The sequence below is a fragment of the Nothobranchius furzeri genome, chromosome 14 (assembly GCF_043380555.1).
Source record: "Nothobranchius furzeri strain GRZ-AD chromosome 14, NfurGRZ-RIMD1, whole genome shotgun sequence".
Taxonomy (NCBI): Eukaryota; Metazoa; Chordata; class Actinopteri; order Cyprinodontiformes; family Nothobranchiidae; genus Nothobranchius; species Nothobranchius furzeri.
Genome location: NC_091754.1, coordinates 14,334,472 through 14,355,552, shown reverse-complemented (window position 1 = coordinate 14,355,552; position 21,081 = coordinate 14,334,472). Strand labels below are relative to the sequence as shown.

The 21,081-nt window shown below is 39.5% G+C and overlaps 1 protein-coding gene across 4 annotated transcripts in view; it reads right to left on the bottom strand.

Moving 5' to 3' along the window:
• The window catches only part of pard3bb (par-3 family cell polarity regulator beta b), a 326,214-nt gene that overhangs the window by 142,925 nt on the left and 162,208 nt on the right, over positions 1 to 21,081 (bottom strand). For 3 of the 4 annotated variants that reach the window (XM_054747065.2, XM_054747067.2, XM_054747068.2), the window contains 3 exons: positions 7,387 to 7,492; positions 7,147 to 7,277; positions 2,350 to 2,394 (listed from right to left, as the gene is read on the bottom strand). In XM_054747065.2, the coding sequence (XP_054603040.1) occupies positions 2,350 to 2,394; positions 7,147 to 7,277; positions 7,387 to 7,492 (282 nt within the window). The remainder of the gene's footprint in view (positions 1 to 2,349; positions 2,395 to 7,146; positions 7,278 to 7,386; positions 7,493 to 21,081) is intronic. The other variant, XM_054747066.2, reaches the window with a different exon arrangement.

Genomic DNA, 21,081 nt, shown 5'->3' with positions numbered 1-21,081 from the left:
AATCCTGGTTGCTCCAGGAAAAATACATGTAAATGTGGTCACACTCCATTATTTGTTCACACCGTTTACCCTAATTACAAGCTGCAACAAAGATAAAATATAATAGTTAATAACTCAGATGATTGTTTTATTTTATTCTTTTGCATTTCCTTCATTATTTATTGCTCTTCTGCAAAATTTTCCTAAAGACATAGATGATCTGTTTGTGCTCAAGCTGCATTTAAAATCCAAATTAAAAAGTGAGATATTTTTTGTAAGTTTTATGATTTTTCTAACTCAGTTTATACTTCATGAGCCTTGTATTCCCTCTTTTTGTACCTATGATATCATGCTGGGCACCCTTAGAGAGAAGGTGGACCTAATAAAAACCTGTGTCGGTACAGTATCTGCTCGGGTGCAAAATCGGCTCGGGGTCCTTCGACTGCCGATGACGTCAAAGTACGGCAAACCCAGTCGGACAAAATACACTACACATCTATACTGTTGGAAAGAATTTAGCAGTTTCGTTATTAAAATAATGTTTCTTAAGACGTAAGTTTGTGTTTATAATGGTATTAGTAAAATAAAACACTATATTGTATTCATAATGTTGAAATCCTCTTTGAGCACATCCCTAGAAGGATCATAGGTATTAGCAACACCTGTGAAATTGTATTTGCAGGAAAGAAGTGTGTCCCGTTTATTGAAGTATTTTGTGTTTAGTTTTTGACGTCCATGCGTAGTTCAGGTACGCTCATAGCTGCTATAGCCAAAACTCTGGAGTTAGAAGTTTTCTGGCTTTACTAAAATACCTGTCTGTACTTATTTGATTGATGGTAGTTTTACTTTCTATTAGACTCCAAATGTAATCATTTGGCACGTTTCTAATTCATAATTTGTAAGAATGTAATCGGTGATATTAGCATTAGCATTCCTATGGGTTTTTCCATGTATATTAGCATTGCGCTAACCACTTGCTGCCAAATTGCAGCCTTTGCGATTAGAAAATCTCCTTTTGTCACATCGCAAATTAATTGCACATGCAGTTAATCGTTCAGCCCTAATATACATGCAGCTCTATGCTAAAAGTGTATTTTCAAAGAGGTAATGATGGATTTCTTTGTAAAAGTTGTCCATCTTTCCAACAGAAAGATTCGCCTGGACCAACGTAACGTGATAACAACGTAACGTGATAACAACGTAACGTGATTATGTAATTCCGTAAGGTTCATGTTCAGCCAATCAACTACTTTGACGTCATCGGCAGTCGATGGACCCCGAGCCGATTTTGCACCCGAGCAGATCCTGTACCTACACCGGTACCACCGTGTTTCAAACTAGAGCTCAGCAGAATGTGGGGGAAAAAGGCTGATTGTCATGAAAAAAGCAGCATGCAGGAAGGTAGCAAGTGGAATGAAGAGCGCTCTCAAGTAGCTACAAATGAAATGGAGACTTCAAGGCAAAGAGAAAAGTTTGAGATAAAACTTAAAAAAAGGCGTATTTGTGGGCTACTGAGGCCTAGTCCACACGTAGCCGTTTTTTTTAAACGAATATCCGCCCCTCCAAAAACTTGCATCCACACCACCTCGTTTAAAAAATAACTCTGTCCACACGTACCCGGATAAATACGTTGTTAAGGACATGCCAGACCTGTAGGCGGCAGTACTTGGAGAAGCCAGGTGCCGGGCAATAGCCGTTCTTAACCTCGTCCTTCGTCTGTGGTCTTCCGCAAGGAGCAGTAATTCCACTTGCAAAAACAAACAAGCAGAAAGCGCTTGGACAATTGATAAAGCGAGCGCAGCTCTGAGGGCATCCATGCTGTCGGCTAGTGTAAACACAGGTCGCACACGTGATGTCAGCATTTTCTTGTCGCGGAAAGTGACGTTGCGGACCTTAAAACTCCGGTTTTGTCTGTCCACACGCAGACACCCAAAACGGAGAAAACGCAGATCTTCACTTTGGCCGGAGTTTTTTAAAAAGATCCGTTTTCGTGTGAAAAAACTCCGTTTTCGTGTGGATGACAGGCCAAAACGTAGAAAAATATCTACATTTTGGCAGATCCCCGGCTTCATGTGGACAGGGCCTGAGATGAGAGTTCTCGGGGTGTCAGCCATGTCAGGCTTCTATCTTGTCTCCTCTTAAAATAGTGCCAAAGTGGTACGTTTCTCCTTTTTCGATACACTTATTATATCTGTTCATTCATGATTCTCAAAACAGTAAAATTATTTATTCTAGAGGCAAATCACACTTCACTGGGATCCCTAATCCTGGAGCAAATTACTCTAATTTGTACTTAACGGAATTGAGTTGTTTATTTTACATATTGGCTGAGTGTGTTTGTGTCTGAAACGGATCATGCATTCGGCTCACCAGAAGTGACTACACTGAGTGATCCAACGTTGCTCTCGTCGGCGACTGCAACACAAAAAAAGTCAAGTTAAAATTTCTGGGGGGTTTTCCAGATGAACGCTTTATCCTTGTCTTCACTTCTGCTCCTGTCCTGCTTCATTCTCTCTAGTTTTACTGGATGACCAAGCTAGCTGCTCTTTTCCCTCAGATGTTAAGTCAGCTCCACTGCTACTGAAGCTTTTTCCCTTCCTCCCTTTGCTCTCACTTCATTTTTCATCCCTTCTCCCACTTCCAGCTTTTTGCTGCTACCTGTTGTGTATCTCTCTGACCTTTTACCCCCTGCTCCTCATGTATCTCCTTCAATGTTGTCATCTTTCTTTGGTTACTCTCTCCACCCAGATCACTTCTCCTCCTTTGATCATTATTCATATTGTTAGCTCTCCGTTAACTCTTGCCTTCAACAAACCAGAATTTGGTTTTTCAACTGAGCTAAATCCATAAAGAGGTTTATTTATACATAGAATGAAGGCGGCTGAAAGAAATTGAATCTAAAAGTGACAATATTAACACCTGTCCAAACCAGATTATGTCAAAGGTGTACCACAGGGTTCTGTTTTGGGGATATTCCTTTTTTACTATTTGTCCTTCCTTTTAGACAAAGTATTCTTATATTTAGTAATATCTCCTACCATATTTAGAGTGATGATATTTGATTCTAACGCTTCAGCCTGTCAGACCTAAGGTTTTTGAAGCCAAGGCTGATTAGCAGCTAATGTTATCCAGGGTATCTGCAGGTTTAAGGAAGTCAAATTTAAGACTTTTTAAGACCTTTTTTAAGGCTACTTTGACCAAATTTAAGCTATTTTTAAAATTCAACTTAAGTTATAACTTCCAGCTATTGCCTGGAACTGGTGCTAATCACGTCGCGAACGTGAGATTAGCCATCAAGTTACCATTAAACTTGCACTTCCCCATGGCGCAAGCTCCCAGTAGCTTCATCAGCTAATGTGCTCATTTAAAATAGCCCCCTTTCACAACCAACTGAATGTGTACGGTTCCGCTTATGTCAATATTATACACAAAAAATGCTGAACACTAACTGGAAAGTCATGAAAATTTTATAGAAATAAAAGAATCTTGTTTATTAGGTCTTTGATCATTTAAGACCTTTAGAAACTGTATTTAAGGATTATTTTTCATTTTTAAGGATTTTAGGGCCTTAAATTTGGAAAAGCAAATTTAAGACTTTTAAAGACTTTTTAAGGGCTCGCGGATACCCTGTTATCACATAATTAAGATTGTAAAAATGTAAACTGGAGATGGTTGTATCCGCTTAGATTTCTTGTTAAGATCTTAGATCTTCTTGTTTGAATTAAAAATTAAGTTTTTAAAAAGTCATAATAGGTTCCAAAATGCTGCTGCTAGACCTTTAAATGGAAATATTTTCAATAGGTAGTCTATTCAATCTAAATTCCATTGCTGAAATTCTGTTGTTTAAATTTTATTGTACCTTTTTCTTGTATTGCCTTATATATTATTGTGTTTTTTCTCTGTGCAAAATTACAACAACAAAAAAAAAGAAATTTACATATCCTTATGGAACGAAACATTAATATATCTCACTTTGTTTTTAATTAGATTTGTTTTTCTTAGTGTATTTTAGCCCAAAAAACTCAAAATCAGGTCAAATTGAAAACTGAAAAACAATTATATAACCGGCCCATAAAAGAGAAGCTGGGCTGTTTCAGTCTTTCCATATCACAGCAGCCAAAACACAGCATGAAATCATTACTAAAACATGTGCTGGTCAGTTCATGCTAAAAATAAGCACCGGCTATGCAAACAAAGCACTTTTAGTGACACAAATAAATATTATTTTATGTTCTCATTATAAACAACTGACAGCAGGACTCCCAGACACCATAAACCTCTTCTATTCAAACTTAGGCATTTAGATGTATTTTTTATTGTTATTTTTATCCCGTAGTTGTGCTAGCCTATCAGTGTTCTAGAAGCATTTATGTCTAATCCAATCTTTTTAAACTGCAACATAAATGTGAGGAATCATAAAAAAATTAAATACAACATTGAAGAGTTCCTATGAAAATTGTACCAAGAAACACCTGCTTTTTACAGCGGTCATAAATATAAAGTTCCAGCCATTCACCCAAAGCACAAGCAACCTGCTACGTTTATTAAGCCATTCTTTTATGAGTTTTTGCTCTTTTTTCGATAATTTTTCCCCTCAAAATGACAAATACAGAGATGTGTCCGCTCCGCAAAGGATTTATTTTGGCTACACTCACAGCCATCTAGGATGTAATTACCGTTAATGTATTAATACTTAAATCCAACTTTGTTGTTTTCTCACACGGTGGCATAGCCAATGCGCTTGATTTTGACTGATCACTTTAATTAAAATATGCAAAGTTAAACAGGGTGCAAATGAATTCACTTTTAAACTATTCTACTGGAAACCTGAAGATGTATTTTTTTTATTATTCATGAACAAATCAGATCCCAAATCAAGTGAGAAATGTTTAATCCTAGTCACATTTATGAGTGTGTCTGGGTAGCCTGTATTGCTCTGATCTAAGCTTCAACCACATGTCCCATCTGAGAGCTTTTATTTTACAAAGCAAAAGTTGCACATTAATATTGCAGAGGAAGAAATCTAAAGATGCTACTAAATTTAGTCTTAGTTAGAAATGATTGTTTTTTCTGTACAACGTCAAAAGTGAATTTTACTTTGTATAATTTGTAAAGATACTCAAAGATTTAGGGGTGAAAATAAGGGACAAAGCAGAATTTTACATTATTTTTTATGGTAAAAGAAAATATTTTAATCAGAAAAGCAAATATTCAAATAATAATAATTGGAACACATAAGTGAAAACTTATGAAAAATAAAGGTTGTGTAAAGTAAATGTAATCTGTCACATGTTTTGGATTAAATTACGTTTTTAATCAAAATGCGTTAAATGACTTTTCTTTAATAAATAATACTAAATGAAATCACAAATTTGCACTAAACCTGACTGTGACCTAAAAAATATTCAAAACAGACGATGTGAAGCTCTGCGAGACGTATCATCAGCTTGTGATTTGTGTAGAAATTGATGTTTGTGCAGTTCAAATAAATTTCTTTTTCTCCGTTGTCTGTCTTTCATTGACACATGAACATCTGGCAGCTCAGTGAACTTGAGGAGGAGGACTGAGGAAAGTGACATTTGAAACAATACGCTTTTGTTGCCCGGCTCCATCCGCTGTCATGTTGCACTGATGAATGCAAAGGCGCGGACACGCGTGTGCACACATGCACGTGTGTATCTCAGAGCTGACTTTTAAACAATCACTGAAATGTCATTCAACACTTGCATGAGGACATCAGTAATCAGAGAGCAACAGGTGACAAAAACCTGGAGGGAAAGGGCGATTACGGGCGCTGGGAAAGCTGCTTTTCTGACATTTGTTTTCAAAATTAAGAGGATGTATTGACGCCCAGCTTAAAATCCTGCGACACGTCTTATTACTCGTTTTTCCATGCTTTGACAGGAAAATTAAATGTGAACAGAGAGAGAGGGTTCATAAATGAAAATACATCAATTATTAAACCACTGACAGGACTCAGCTCTTTCTGCAAAGCTCTCGATTTATCACATTAAATGTAAGCACAGACTCAGAAATTAGATAAAAAGTTGTTAAAATGATTAAATGTACACTGTAAATTCGAATAGTTGTCATGACTTAGTTTAGATAAGTTAACCGTACAAATATGAGCAACTAAAATATGTAAAAAAATTGAAATATGTTTGAACAAATATACATGACTTTTTCATGGTGTTACTACTATTAGCAAACTCTAATATAACTGAACTTGACAATGTGTCACATAAGTTTAAGTTTTAGTCGCCTGCTAAACACAAACCAGCACAACATGCTTAAAGAGCTGGTTCACTGAGAAACCATTTTCTTACATGTTACTTTTAAAATAAGATCGGTTTCACTTTCACGTCGAACGTGAAAATAGTCTTCTACCCATATTCCCTGCATTGGCCGCCAATAGAAAATATACGGGGAAATGCTCGGGTCAGAAAAAGGTCAGTGGAAGCTAACATTAGCATTAGCAACTCCACAACATGGAGTTATTTATGTTATTTGTGGAGATAAAACATCAACGTTGCAGAGTGAATGAAGGCAGTGGAAAAGTAGTGTTGTTGTTAGCCAATCAGAGGCAAGAAGTCCAAGACTGTTGCCATGTTCTGTCCCCTGTCTTTTGGCTAACTTCTACTTCCTGAAACAGGAGCACTAGTGTTTTTCTTCACAGAGAAGGACTTACAGTGCATTCATTTATACTATAAATAACTATATATATATATATATATATATATATATATATATATATATATATATATACATACATAGTTATACAGACCACTGCAAATGTATTGAAGAAAATCAGTGAATGAGAGCTTTAAAAATTGATTACTGTTTATTACTGATTAACTATGCAGGACTCAAAAATACAAATTCAGTAAGGAACTTTACAAGTACTATGTACTGGTATGTCTTAGTCACAGTACATTGCACTTTAGTGCATTTTACATTGTGGGCATCAGTGGCTCCAACACATAATTACCTACTATGTACTTATTAATTTAAATGAAATTGGTTAAAGGTTAACTAATCAGATTTTACAGTGTGTGATGTATACAAGCCTGCGTTGGTGTGAGTCTACAGCCATGCATTTCAAGACTGGAACACGATGCATGCATCCACCATGCAGAGAATTTAAGCAAAAGAAAAAAATCTCCCCACCAATGTGATGCTGGCTTTGAGTCGTACCCAGGTCCATGCTTTTGGAGGCTTTGATGTGCTGGAAGTGCTGCTGGTTCTGGTTCTGGGAGGGGGACTGAGGCTGAGCCGAGTTCGATGTGTTTAAATTTTCCCTGAAAACAACCAAGTTAGTAGCCATGTGAATGGGTCAAAATGTCGACTTCCTCAATTTTTCACCAATGACTTGTGTTACTATAAAGAAATGCATATATTATAACAGACCTTTCCTGTGAATACGGGTGTTGGTTAGGGCTGCAGATCTCAGCATCCTGTCCACACGGCACTCCCTCCTCCTCCTCTTCCATGTGAAAATAACCCCCATTGGGTACTGAAAAGTAAAAACAGAATAAATACATCCTAAAAAACCAAAGGAGATTAGTTTGCTGATTTGTTTTGGTATAAAAATTCCAGCGACCAATCCCCACTCCTAACAATGCACAAAAAACATGTTTTATTTGTTTGCCTCTTGCATTTCACACAGAAAACTTCTACGAACCAGTCCAGCTGGCAGGATAATGCCCCACACCATGCTTCCTTCTAAACACAACTCAAGCAATATAGTTGTACTTAAAATCTACTTTTCTGCATTTTTTGAGGGGGGTTGCTGTTACAGTAATTGTACAAAAGCTTCAGAAACACAGTCGACCTAGAGCTCTACGCTGAGCCTGAAAGCCTCCTGCACAGTTAACAACAAAGAACTGGTGCTGCTGCTACTCTAAGAAAATGGCTAGAGACATGAAAGAAAAGTAGGAAAATAGACCGGCAGCACAGCAGTATGGTTTGAGTCAATTGTTAGAAGAAACTTCGATGAGACAGACACAAAAATGACTTCTAAAACACACGATGAAACACAAAAGCAAGGTCAAGCAGACATACAGTGGGGCAAAAAAGTATTTAGTCAGCCACCGATTGTGCAAGTTCTCCCACTTAAAATGATGACAGAGGTCAGTAATTTACATCATAGGTACACTTCAACTGTGAGAGACAGAATGTGAAAAAAAATCCATGAATTCACATGGCAGGATTTTTAAAGAATTTATTTGTAAATAAGGGTGGAAAATAAGTATTTGGTCACTTCAAACAAGGAAAATCTCTGGCTCTCACAGACCAGTAACGTCTTCTTTAAGAAGCTTTTCTGTCCTCCACTCATTACCTGCATTAATGGCACCTGTTTGAACTCATTATCTGTATAAAAGACACCTGTCCACAGCCTCAAACAGTCAGACTCCAAACTCCACTATGGCCAAGACCAAAGAGCTTTCGAAGGACACCAGGAAAAAAATTGTAGACCTGCACCAGACTGGGAAGAGTGAATCTACAATAGGCAAGCAGCTTGGTGTGAAAAAATCAACTGTGGGAGCAATTATCAGAAAATGGAAGACATACAAGACCACTGATAATCTCCCTCGATCTGGGGCTCCACGCAAGATCTCATCCCGTGGGGTCAAAATGATCATGAGAACGGTGAGCAAGAATCCCAGAACCACACGGGGGGACCTGGTGAATGACCTGCAGAGAGCTGGGACCACAGTAACAAAGGTCACCATCAGTAACACACCACAACGGCAGGGAATCAAATCCTGCAGTGCCAGACGTGTTCCGCTGCTGAAGCCAGTGCATGTCCAGGCCCGTCTGAAGTTTGCCAGAGAGCACATGGATGATACAGCTGAGGATTGGGAGAATTTCATGTGGTCAGATGAAACCAAAGTAGAACTTTTTGGTATGAACTCAACTCGTCGTGTTTGGAGGAAGAAGAATACTGAGTTGCATCCCAAGAACACCATACCTACTGTGAAGCATGAGGGTGGGAACATCATGCTTTGGGGCTGTTTTTCTGCTAAGGGGACAGGACGACTGATCCGTGTTAAGGACAGAATGAATGGGGCCATGTATCGTGAGATTTTGAGCCAAAACCTCCTTCCATCAGTGAGAGCTTTGAAGATGAAACGTGGCTGGGTCTTCCAACACGACAATGATCCCAAACACACCACCCGGGCAACAAAGGAGTGGCTCCGTAAGAAGCAGTTGAAAGTCCTGGAGTGGCCTAGCCAGTCTCCAGACCTCAACCCCATAGAAAATCTGTGGAAGGAGTTGAAAGTCCGTGTTGCTCGGCGACAGCCCCAAAACATCACTGCTCTCAAGAAGATATGCATGGAGGAATGGGCCAAAATACCAGCTACTGTGTGTGCAAACCTGGTAAAGACCTATAGTAATCGTTTGACCTCTGTTATTGCCAACAAAGGTTATGTTACAAAGTATTGAGTTGAATTTTTGTTATTGACCAAATACTTATTTTCCACCCTGACTTACAAATAAATTCTTTAAAAATCCTGCCATGTGAATTCATGGATTTGTTTTCACAGTCTGTCTCTCACAGTTGAAGTGTACCTGTGATGAAAATTACTGACCTCTGTCATCATTTTAAGTGGGAGAACGTGCACAATCGGTGGCTGACTAAATACTTTTTGCCCCACTGTATGTTTCAGATGTTTTACAGACTTTTGTTTCACGGGGTTGATTTAACCTTAACTAAAAGGAAAAATACTTTAAACGCATGCTATGTAACTTTACTCTGAATTTAAACCAATTCCACACATGCTGAGAAAGCCAAACCTCAAGTGGATGCACACCAGAGCAACACGTGCACTAGCATCAACCTAAGTTTTAAAAAAGAAAAGAAAAAATGGAGCTGAAGTTGCAGCAGATGTTTCAAAGTGATACGGTTTTGTTGGCTTGACAAACAAGTTTATGACAACTTGATCCAGTGAAACAAAATCCACTCCAGTGTAATTTACATACAGTCGCCACTTCTCCGAGTGCATAAGCTGGAATTACTGCACGCCGCTCACTGCTTGTCCTTTATCTGCCTGCATCTGCACACGTGTGACTGAAAGCAAAGACGCAGGGGAAGACAGGCACGTCTGAAGATATCACATCCCCTTCATCTCCATCCCTTCCTCCCTCCTTCTACACTAATCACCTGCTTTATTTTTCTTCAGCTCCCTTTTTTGCAATCTGATATTTTGACTGCCATTTATCTCTCCTTTCAGATCTCCCATAAATCATTTTATCTCCCACTCAGTTTTCAGCCTGTTTTTTCTTCTTCCCCCCCACTGGTAGCACCTTAATCAGCCGAACTGTCAAAAACACATTTTTATTTCACCTCACACACACACACAAATCTGTTTTCACTGACTCCGGCTGTTTTGAAGTGAAAAGGCATTTGTAGTGGATGATAGATCAATAGCAGATGGATGAATTATCATCTTCTAGGCTAAACTTTCTTTTCTTTCTGTCACACATGTCTGTGACTTGCCTGTTGTATTATTCGTCATGAAAAACTGCAAGATCATTTTAGGCAAAAAGATAACAAGAATAATTAATCAAATGAATTATTTAATAAGTCTGTTATTACATCTTGTTCCTGCTCCAAGGTTAGTCATTATTTGGAAAGCACAATGACCCATAACTCATCCTCAAATGGTGGAGGGCAGCTTGACCAAGAAGTCAGCAGATGGCCTGGCCTCAAAAAACCCTACAATCAAACTATTTGGGATAATTTGGGAAGTTTCAAGGGCACCCTCTCTGCACCCAAAGGTACAGCTCTCTGCCATGCTACCTGAGAGGAATAGTTCAGGGAATTACTGAACAACTTTGCTTGAATTTAATTCATTGAATTAATATATTGGTGACTACTCTTTCTATAGTGTGCCATAGTGTGTCAAGTCCTGTGTCCCTTATCTCCCCAGTCCATTCCATGTTTCTCCCTCCTAGGTGTCCTTGTCCTCCCTGTTCGTTCCATATCCCGTCTCCCTAGTCCTTTCCATGTGTTCTCCCCAGAATTCATTTTAGCCTTCCTCTTCATATCCCTCTGGGATTAATAAAGTATTAATTGATTGACTGATTGATTGATATGTCATTCACCCTTGACCCCTGTGTTCTCTTAGATGTGTTTCCAGTCCACTTACATGACAATAACTCTCACAAAGGTTCACTGATATCAACACTGGTAGATATAGGCTATAGCTAGCATACCAGTAGCAACAAATTTTTGCTCTGCAGGTCGGTCCAGTCACACTTCATTGTAGCCTCAGAAAGTCTACCATTGGTCTGATCAGTTTTGTGTCAAGCCAATCACAGTCCTCTATGTTTGTAGGGAGATGTTGGGTGGTCTTAGCACCAGAGCCATGATGGAAAAAAAACTACAACTACATTTGAAACGGCTTAGGCTTTCACTTTGAAAGATTTAGACTAGGGCTTTCCTTTGAGCCATGAGCAGACAAAGGCACTTAAAGAGACAATGAGTAGTTTTTACAGATAATCTCTGAAAATATCTATCAAAATGTTGTTGAAAATGAATAAAATGATGTCCAGTTGTTGAAAAATAATGGCTGCTTTGTACCATATAACCAGGTCTAAAGGGTCCTGCGCCTGTCAATGACATCACACTAAATGCATACCTGCAAACTCGGAGGGTGTTAAAAAGGTGAACGTACGATTTACAGAAATTACGTAACCAAGTTCGAAAACATTTAGGCATGAAAAACATGAATTTGATGTACAAATTGCTAAACTCTTCCCATAACATTTGTGAAGGAACAGAATCAAAAAAGAGATGTAATACATTTTAGTTGAGCGGTATTGCCATAGTATGATGATCTCATTGGCAGGTGCAGGACTCCAAGTAGATCCCGAAAGTACAGCGCCAGAAAACTACAATCGGCATTGCATTCTCTCAATGGAATTAAATGAAGGACCATCAAAGTCTGAGGATGAGGTTGCAAGGTTTCTGGCAGAGGTAACAACAATTACCGTTAGGGCTGGTGGTAAACGATTTTTTTTAAACAATTATTCTGACGATTATTTTATCGAATAGTCAACTATTCTAATGACTATTTAGATGATTAATCTAACGGTTATTTTTTTATTGCACAATTAATAAAAACCAAAAAATCTAAAATAAATTCCTCAAAAAAATTGATTAATTGGTATCGTAAGAGAATAAACACTACAGGCCTTCCATTTTGTATAACACTGCTTTTATTGTGTTGTGGTTGGTTATGTTCTGGTGACGTGTAGAACTTGGGAGTGCAGGCTGCTGCCTGAGAGGTGGTTGGAGACGGAGTGTCTTCATGCTGCTTTGTTTTGGTCACTTATGTGTGTGAGGCGAGTGGTGTTATGACTCTTCCTGGGGAGTTTGGCTCGTGTGCAAAAAGGAAGGGACAATAACGTGGGATTTGAAAGTTAAAAATGATCAGGTTTATTTACAACAACAACAAAAAAAAACATAAATCTTTCCATCCACAGGTTGGGAATAATAAAACTAAATCTGCCTGTGGGGAATTAAAACAAAAGTACAAATAACTAGGGATGTCCCACTGGGCAAAGATTACTGGGTTCTGGACCAAAATACGGATCTCCAAAGGTCCAAACTCTAAACTGGGCGGTTAAACCAAACTCAAGGTGATATTTTAAACTAAACCAAAAACCCACAACACTCTAAATGTAATAAAAGGGAGATCTACACCACAAAAGAGATGAACTCTAAACCAAAACATAGCAGCTTGTCCAAACGCAAGAAGCTGTTAGCGAAAATGCTAATAGTAGCTTTACTTAAGTTAAGTTAAAGTTACCAAGTTAAAATAAACCAAAAATACCCAGCAAACAGAGCAGCACGGAGGAGAGACTACCACCACAAAAACAGCTCTCCTAATGTCTGAAAGAAGCTCCTTTATGAAAGGGGAAACACTCCCAGTGATTTTCTACATCTGCGGTAGAGACGAAGCAGCGCAAAACAGGAAAGGAATCTAGTAGCGGACGGACATTGCTGAGGGTCTTCAGTATTTGGCAGAGATGTTAGTGAAGGCGGAGAAGACGGCAAACTAGAGGGAAAACAGGCAGATTCCACCTACTGCTGGGGATGCAACAAGTGGGCGTGGTGCGTCGACTACCGGATCTGATGTCGACGAAGTTTTAGAATCGAGCCGTCGACGTTGATGCTTCGCTACAGCTCTAATTACCGTAATGCTTTTTTTTAAACTAGCGACATTCATGACGATATGGTGATAAACTACCTTGAAATGTATACTGCCCCCTATTGTCAGGAAACTACACACTACCACTTGAAATCTTTTATTTTAAAAAAGATGTATTTGTTCCTTCTTCTTCGCCTTTTTTTCCTACGGTGTATGGAGGACTGCCATGTAGAATTATTTCCGTAGTGTCAATATGCCACATTATTCTCACTCTGATTGGTCCTAACACTGTCTAATGGCAGTTTGAAAGACGATCATAGATTCCGCTCCACAGCCGAGCTCTGTCTGTGGGTTGTAGCCTACATGCAATATATTTAAATATATGGAGTAGCTTGTCAGGATAGTTCCCTTCAATATTTGACCAAAAACAATCATATAGACCTTATGGTTACATTATGGGCAGATCATTTTAAAGCAGATCTCTCAAAAAGAGGAACAGGGTTCTAAATGTTAAACAAGTTGCCTCTCAGGAAAAATAAAAACTAAGCCAAACTGCTAATAGCTCTGACAAAAACATGACAAAAAATGGCTTGAGGTTGATGAACTAACCTTAAAACCAGTGATCAGTATTTAATATAAAGGGACAAAACTGTACAAGGAGGTCAAAAGCAAAAATGGCTTTTACTTCTAAAGAAGAGGAATTTAAACCCTTCAAATAGCAGTCCAGGTACCATCTTCATTTTAGTTTAGGTCATTTTAGTTTAGCATGGTTTGGAGAATCTGTGAGAAATTATGCACATACACATCTTTAGGCCCAAGCAGCGAAAGCGCTGCGAAGGCCCGTTGTATTTGCTCTGTTTATTTTTCTTCCGCCAAGTAAATTGGCTTTTTGGAGGCCTTAACATACCCAAAAACTCAGGAATTTTTGCACACTTGTCAGGGGTGGTGTCAAATTTTGTATTTTAAAGGTCCCAAAAAAATCGCATTAAAATTAGCTCCACAGCGCCCCCTAGAATGTGACAAATACCCCCCTACATAAACCTTAGTTTGTCATACAGTTATGAAATTTTGTACACTTGTAGTACTCAACAGTCCGCACAGAAAAGCCTCTTGCAACCATGGTCAACATCAAACAAGCAGTTGGCCATTTTGTTTTGAAGTGGTGATTTTGACCCCGTTTTGGCCGTTTCTAGGGTCCGCTTCTGATTGATTTACTGGATCATTTTTCGCACAATCGTCTCGAAAGTTGTGGGAAATTGCTCAGAAGGGATGGGCAATCAAATAGAAAAAAAGTAAAACTGACTTTTTGTATATGCTGAGGGGGCGTAGCCAGGCCTCGAAGTTCGACTACTTGCTAAAAAATTTAAATGGCTATAACTTCATACTCGAATAGAGTAGAGTTTCAAAAAATCCTCTGGTCATTCGACATCCAGCCACAAACTAAACTGAATGGTTGGATGATGACGTCACACAAGCCCCGCCCTCTCAGGACCAAAAGGGATAAGTTTTATTGTGATAGGTCCCAAATCGCCCCATTTCACTTAATCACCACAAATTTGTAGTTGGTAACTTAAGACAAGTGGGTGTTTCTTGGCGTCACTTTATGGGAGTTTTCAAAAAAGGGTGGGGCTGTGGTGGCACGGCGAAGTCAGGTGTACCGCCGTGGTCATATGTTTGCCTCCCATTTAGTCATTTCTAAAGATATCACCATGAAACTTCTAGTGAGTGATCCTAGTCCAGCCTCCCAAAAAATCTGATGTGAAAATCCAGTGGGCGTGGCCTATTTTCTTAAATAGCGCCCCCTAGGACCATTAAAATTGTCAGCCCCAAGCCATGCTTTGACTGAGGATCACGGAATTTGGTACACTAATGTAGTGTCTCAGGACCTACAAAAAAGTCTCTTGGAGCCAAGTCGCACAGGAGGTCAGCCATTTTGGTCCAAGTACTCGATTTAGTGGTTTTTGCACACGTTTGGAGAATGATGCCCTGTCGCCCTTTTCACCGATCGCCTTCAAACTTCTTCTATATACTCTTAACCTATAGGGGAAAAAATTCAACCGTTGGATTTTTCAAAAGTTGAAAGGTGTGGGTGTGGCTAAGCCTCAAACTTTGACCTGTTGCCACGCCACTCCTTTTTACACAGCTCTCTATTGGACTCCTTTCACCCAATCACCAGCAATCTCTGGCAAACAGCAGTAGACAAGTTGAGGTAACTTGGTGTCCAGAATTGGCAGGTTTCAAAAAAAGGTGGGGATTTGGGAGCATGGCAAAATTCGCCATCACGCCATGTAAATATGTTTGCCTCTCATTTCATCAGTTATCATGATATTGCCACAAAATCTCTGGTGAGTGATCCTAGTCTGATCCCCAATAGCAATGAATGTGATAGGTTGGTGGATGTGGCCTATTTTCTGAAATAGCGCCCCCTAGAACCATTAAAACGTTCAGCCCTAAGCCATGCTTTAATTGAGAACTACAAAATTTGGTACACTAATATAGTGCCTTGGGACCTACAAAAAAGTCTCTTGGAGCCAAGGTCAATGTCGCACAGGAAGTCGGCCATTTCGGTCCAAGTACTCGATTTAGTGGTTTTCGCACATGTCGTTTGGAAAGTGATGCCATAATCGCCCTTTTCACCAATCGCCTTCAAACTTCTGCTATAGACTCTTAAGACATAGGGGAAAAAATTCAACCGTCGGATTTTTCAAAAGTTCTAAGTTATGGGCGTGGCTAAGCCTCAAACTTTGACCTGTTACCACGCCATTCTTTTTTTCATAGCTCCCTATTGAACTCTTTTCACCCAATCACCAGCAATCTCTTAGCCTAGTGAACTAGACCAAATTCTTGCTTTGCAAAGTTTGGTCTAGGCACGCTCCATTGGAACCTCCGCAGCTCCTACCAGGACTCTGGCTAGCCAATCACAGGTCTCTAGAGGGGTTTCAAACACATAAAGAGCTGTGATTGTTCCATAATGGTGGGCCAATCATAGTGCTCTATCTGCTTAGTGAACAAATCACAGAGCTTTATCCGCTTTGTGGGCCAATCAGGGCACTCTATGCTTGGTGGGTGGGATGATGCAACAGAGTGAAACAAGAGTATGTCACATTCATTGTCCAGTGGAATGCGGAGATCATTTGAAAGACAACGGTAGAACCCGCCCCACAACCGAGAGCCGTCAATGGAGCGTTGCCAGACTAAATAATACATTTAGTCTGGCAACAATAATACATTTATTTAGTCTGGCTTGCCACGCTAGCAATCTCTGGAAAATAGCAGTAGACAAGTTGAGGTCACTTGGTCTCCAGTACTGGCAGGTTTCAAAAAAAGGCGGGGCTTTGGGAGCATGGCGAAATTCGCCATCACGCCATGGAAATACGTTTCCTCAGTTATTGTGATATCGCCACAAATTATCTGGTGAGTGATCCCAGTCGGACCACCAATAGAAATGGACGTGACAGGTTTGTGGGCGTGGTCTATTTTCAGAAATAGCGCCCCTAGAACCATTAAAACTGCCAGCCCCAAGCCACGCTTTGACTGATGATTACGAAATTTGGTATAGTAATGTAGTGTCTCTTGATCTACAAAAAAGTCTCATGGAGCCAAGTGCAAAGTCGCACAGGAGGTCAGCCATGTTGGTCCAAGTACTCAATTTAGTGGTTTTCGCATACATAGTTTGGAGAGTGATGCCCCATCACCCTTTTCATCAATCGCCTTCACATTTCTGCTATATACTCTTAAGACATGGGGGGGGATTCAACCGTCGGATTTTTCAAAAGTTGAGAGGTGTGGGTGTGGCTAAGTCTCAAACTTTGACCTTTCGCCACTACATTACTTGACGTAATAACTCCCATGTGCATGATCAGATCCATATCAAACTTTGTATGTGTGATCACTGACCACATCTCAAGACAGTGACAATGTGGACAGCTGACATTACCTAAGCCCCACCCCCTGACAACAGGAAGTCGATTGTTTTATGGTGAAATGCCCATATTTGTCCCCTCTAATTTAGTCAACATGGCACTAAGGTCATGCACTGACTTCATGATGCTGTAATGACCATTCAATTCTGATAGCTTTCCAGAAAGTGAGGGGCTTTGATGCCATGGCGAATTCTGGCATGACGCCGTGACCTTACGTTTGACTGTAACTTCCGCAAACAGCCTCTGATCTGCATGAGACTGAACATGGCAATCAACAATCATGCCCTTTAGCCAATGAGGCACAAACGGTTGGTGAACGTTGTATAATATCACCACAGCCCCCCCCCCCCCCTTTACATACCTTTAACCCTTTGATGCACGAATTATGAAATCTTCAACCATGATTTTTTTAACAATTTTTTTTCATTCATCTTTAGGTGTGAATGAAACAAATTTCAACAAATATTTTTTGTAAAATTTTATAATTTACAAATAATTTATTACATGTCCACCTCAGTGGGCAGCGTGCATTCTGAGCATGAAATATGTTGGCTTGGCTTACTGAAGTCCAAATGGAGGGGCTCAAATGCAATAAAGTCTTCAACAGCTGTGCTTAATAGCAAAGACAAATAAATAACAATTTTGAGTACCTGTCCACTGTAGTGACCATTATGCACCAAAGGGTTAAAACTGTAATAACTTGTACAGACGAGGTCACAACTGCACCAAACTTGCACAATCTTGTGGTCATTGGTTGATATCGCTTTAGCTCCGCCCCCTGACAGATATCAGGCCCTGAATAACACATGCATGATGCAATTCACGCCAAACTGCACACAAATGATTGTTGTCAACCTACAAACTTCTGCATGGAATATTTCCTAAATTTTGGACAATGCCCCCTAGATACAATAAAACCTTTGTAACATCTGCAAAAAAGTTCCAAATTATATCAAACATGGTGGGAGTCATCACAGACTGCAATCAACACATGCATGTGCTCACTCGTTCAAATCACTTTAACTCTGCCTACTTACAGCCTTTTGGCTGTAGATGACCATGCAACGTTTGATTGATGCCAAATTAACAGAAAACCATCTTTGATGACCAAAGATGACCTCTATGGGATTTAGTTGTAAATGGTCACAGCGCGCCCCTAGATGGGTTCAAACTTTATCAACTTCTCAAGACAAGGTCAGAATGGCATTATACTTGGCTTGTGTCATCACGTAACTGCACCAAACACATCGATGTGGTTGCTGGTTCAAATCCCTTTGGCTCCACCCCCTTTCAGCTCTTTGGCTCTAGATAACACATACGTCTGATTGATGCCAAAATAACAGAAAACCATCTTTGTCAACCAAAGCTGACCTCAATGGGATTTTTCTGTAGTTGGTCACAGCGCCCCCTAGATAACTTTAACCTTCAATTACTTCAAAAAACATGGTCAGAATAGCATTAAACTTGGTCTGTGTCATCACACCACCAGTGTGGTAAAGATAGAGTATCCTAGTGGTTAGATGTGTAATTTTATGGTGGACTCAGAGAAGAAGCGGAGTCAGGGTGAGGTGCAGACGAGGAGACCGTTCGCGATTTCTGGTGTCGGGGTGGTCAATGTTTATGTTCAGCGGACGTGCCCAGGTACACCAGACTGCCAGTCAGGTTGGAGCGGCGCAGAGCTGCAAGGGCAGATCGATGCTGCTTGCAGCTTTAATTGTACTTCCTTTTATGTGACTAGGGGCAGGAATCATTTTGTTTCTCAAACTGAAAAAGAAATAAACGTGGCACCCGACCCATTATTACAGCAAAGCCAGCGACCGTTCGATGGTGATATCAATGTTCTACAGATGATGTCATCGTCTCACAGTTTTATTTTACCTGCGACTTCAAAAACATGACCACACGATCTAGTGATCTCAAAAATGATGTCACTAGTTATGTTATTATGCCATTAAAGGTTTGCTCAAGCAGACGATCTAAGATGATAAAAGGAGAAAATTCAAACAAACATAAAATGGTAAATAAGACTCTTAGTAGCAGATGTAACAGGATTCAGTGTTGGGAAAAATAATTAGAATGATCCATAAATACAAATAAACCCACATCTGCATAAATGCATAACTAAAAAGTCTTCATACGCTGTTTATTTTTCTGCATTATCAAATATTAGTGGAAAAAATATAAATATTTTCATTCGAATTTGGACTTTAGTGCCAAATAAAATGAATTCAGGGTGTGAAAACAGTTCATTAGCAGGGTAAAACACTGGCAGGCACACACACACACACACACACACACACACACACACACACACACACAACAACAACAACAAACAAGCAAGATAAATAACACACAGCCTGAGAAAGGGGCTTCTTGTACACAAATGCAGACCAACGTGTGCATCTAAATGACACTATGGCTGGAGCGGGGTGTGTTCAAGGTTAGAGCTGTTTGCCAGATTCAGTGTAAACACGCACACACACACACACACACACACACACACACACACACACACACACACACACACACACACACACACACACACACACATAACTGCATTGTTTGATACCATTCAAAAATCCCTTAACTAACACACACGAGTTACACACACATCTCTAAACAAGCTGAGATATCATTCAGAAACTAAAATAAACAAACAGCATAGATAAACGATGTTGAGGATGTTACAAACACGGTCACACATGAACTGACTTACTTTTACATTCTAACCAGAACCAGTGTTTAACCATAACCTTTACAAAGTCTCCATAACTCACATTATAGGAGAATTTTCTCCCCCTTACCCAAAAGTGGCTGAGAGAACACATTTATGTCCCCCCCCCAACCTGAGCAACACAAAAACACACACGCATGCATCTCACACAGATAATACCGGTGCAGATAGAGTTAGTGTAAGAGCCTGATATGAAACACCCCAAACTAAAATAACTCAGTGGCCAAAACCTGAATAACAAGCGTCAACCTTGAGAAACAGAAGAGAAAACTAGATAAATTTGCATTTCTTGCAGAAATGCAGTTTGAATGCTGGATAGCTGAAACTGTAAGTTGAAGGTGCTGAATAGCTGAACTGAAGCTGAAATTAAGCAAAACTGTCAAAATGAGCTGAATGTATTGAAAGATGTAGAAGCAAAAAGCACCAACAACCAAGTAAAGAACAAAAAGTAAGTGTATAATAGAGAAAAATAATCCTAGACAGCAGAAAACTGAAATCTCTTAACATTGTATGAAAATCTGGACAGCTAAAATGTCTAAACACCTGATATTTCAGTAGGACAAGTTTAACAGTTAAATCTTTACATTTAGCTGAACTGTGAAATTAGCAAAATATGCTAAATTTGGAAACTGATTGCTGAAGCTGCTGAATAGCTGTTGTGAAGCTGAAACTAAGCTAAACTGTCAAAATGAGCTGAATGTATTTAAAGATTTAGAAGCAAAAATCACCAAAAAGTGTGATAAAGCTCAGAATATAGGCACTTTCCCACCTTCTGACGGTCAATCAAATTTAACTTGTTTCTAGTTTTAAGTACAGATAGTTCAAAAAGACCAAAAACAGAAGTCAATATTGGCTCAATAGTCAGCTTTTTACATTCATTCCTATGAGACTTGGTTACAGTGATTTGTAGTTCCTTGTGTTGCCATGGTAACAGACGACAGGAGTCTGCTTTAATAAAGCAATGAACAATGACACGACTCTTTAAAACTTTGAAGAACATTTCTATATTAAAGTATGTTGATACAGTTGTGTCTAAAATATCCTCGGGATATCGGGACATCCTTATGCACTTGTGTTACCATGGTAACATATAAAGCATTTAAAATTGAATACAAGATTTGTGAGACCAAGCTGTCGATTTGATGCATCATATGTGTGGGTGCTCGATCATGCTTGGACAGAAAATGGTTGAACACTCTCAACCAATCAGAGAGAAGCACTGTTTTCCCGCCTTTTCCCTGGCGGTTGGAGGCCTGCAGCTGTACTCCTGTTAATGAGAGAAGCC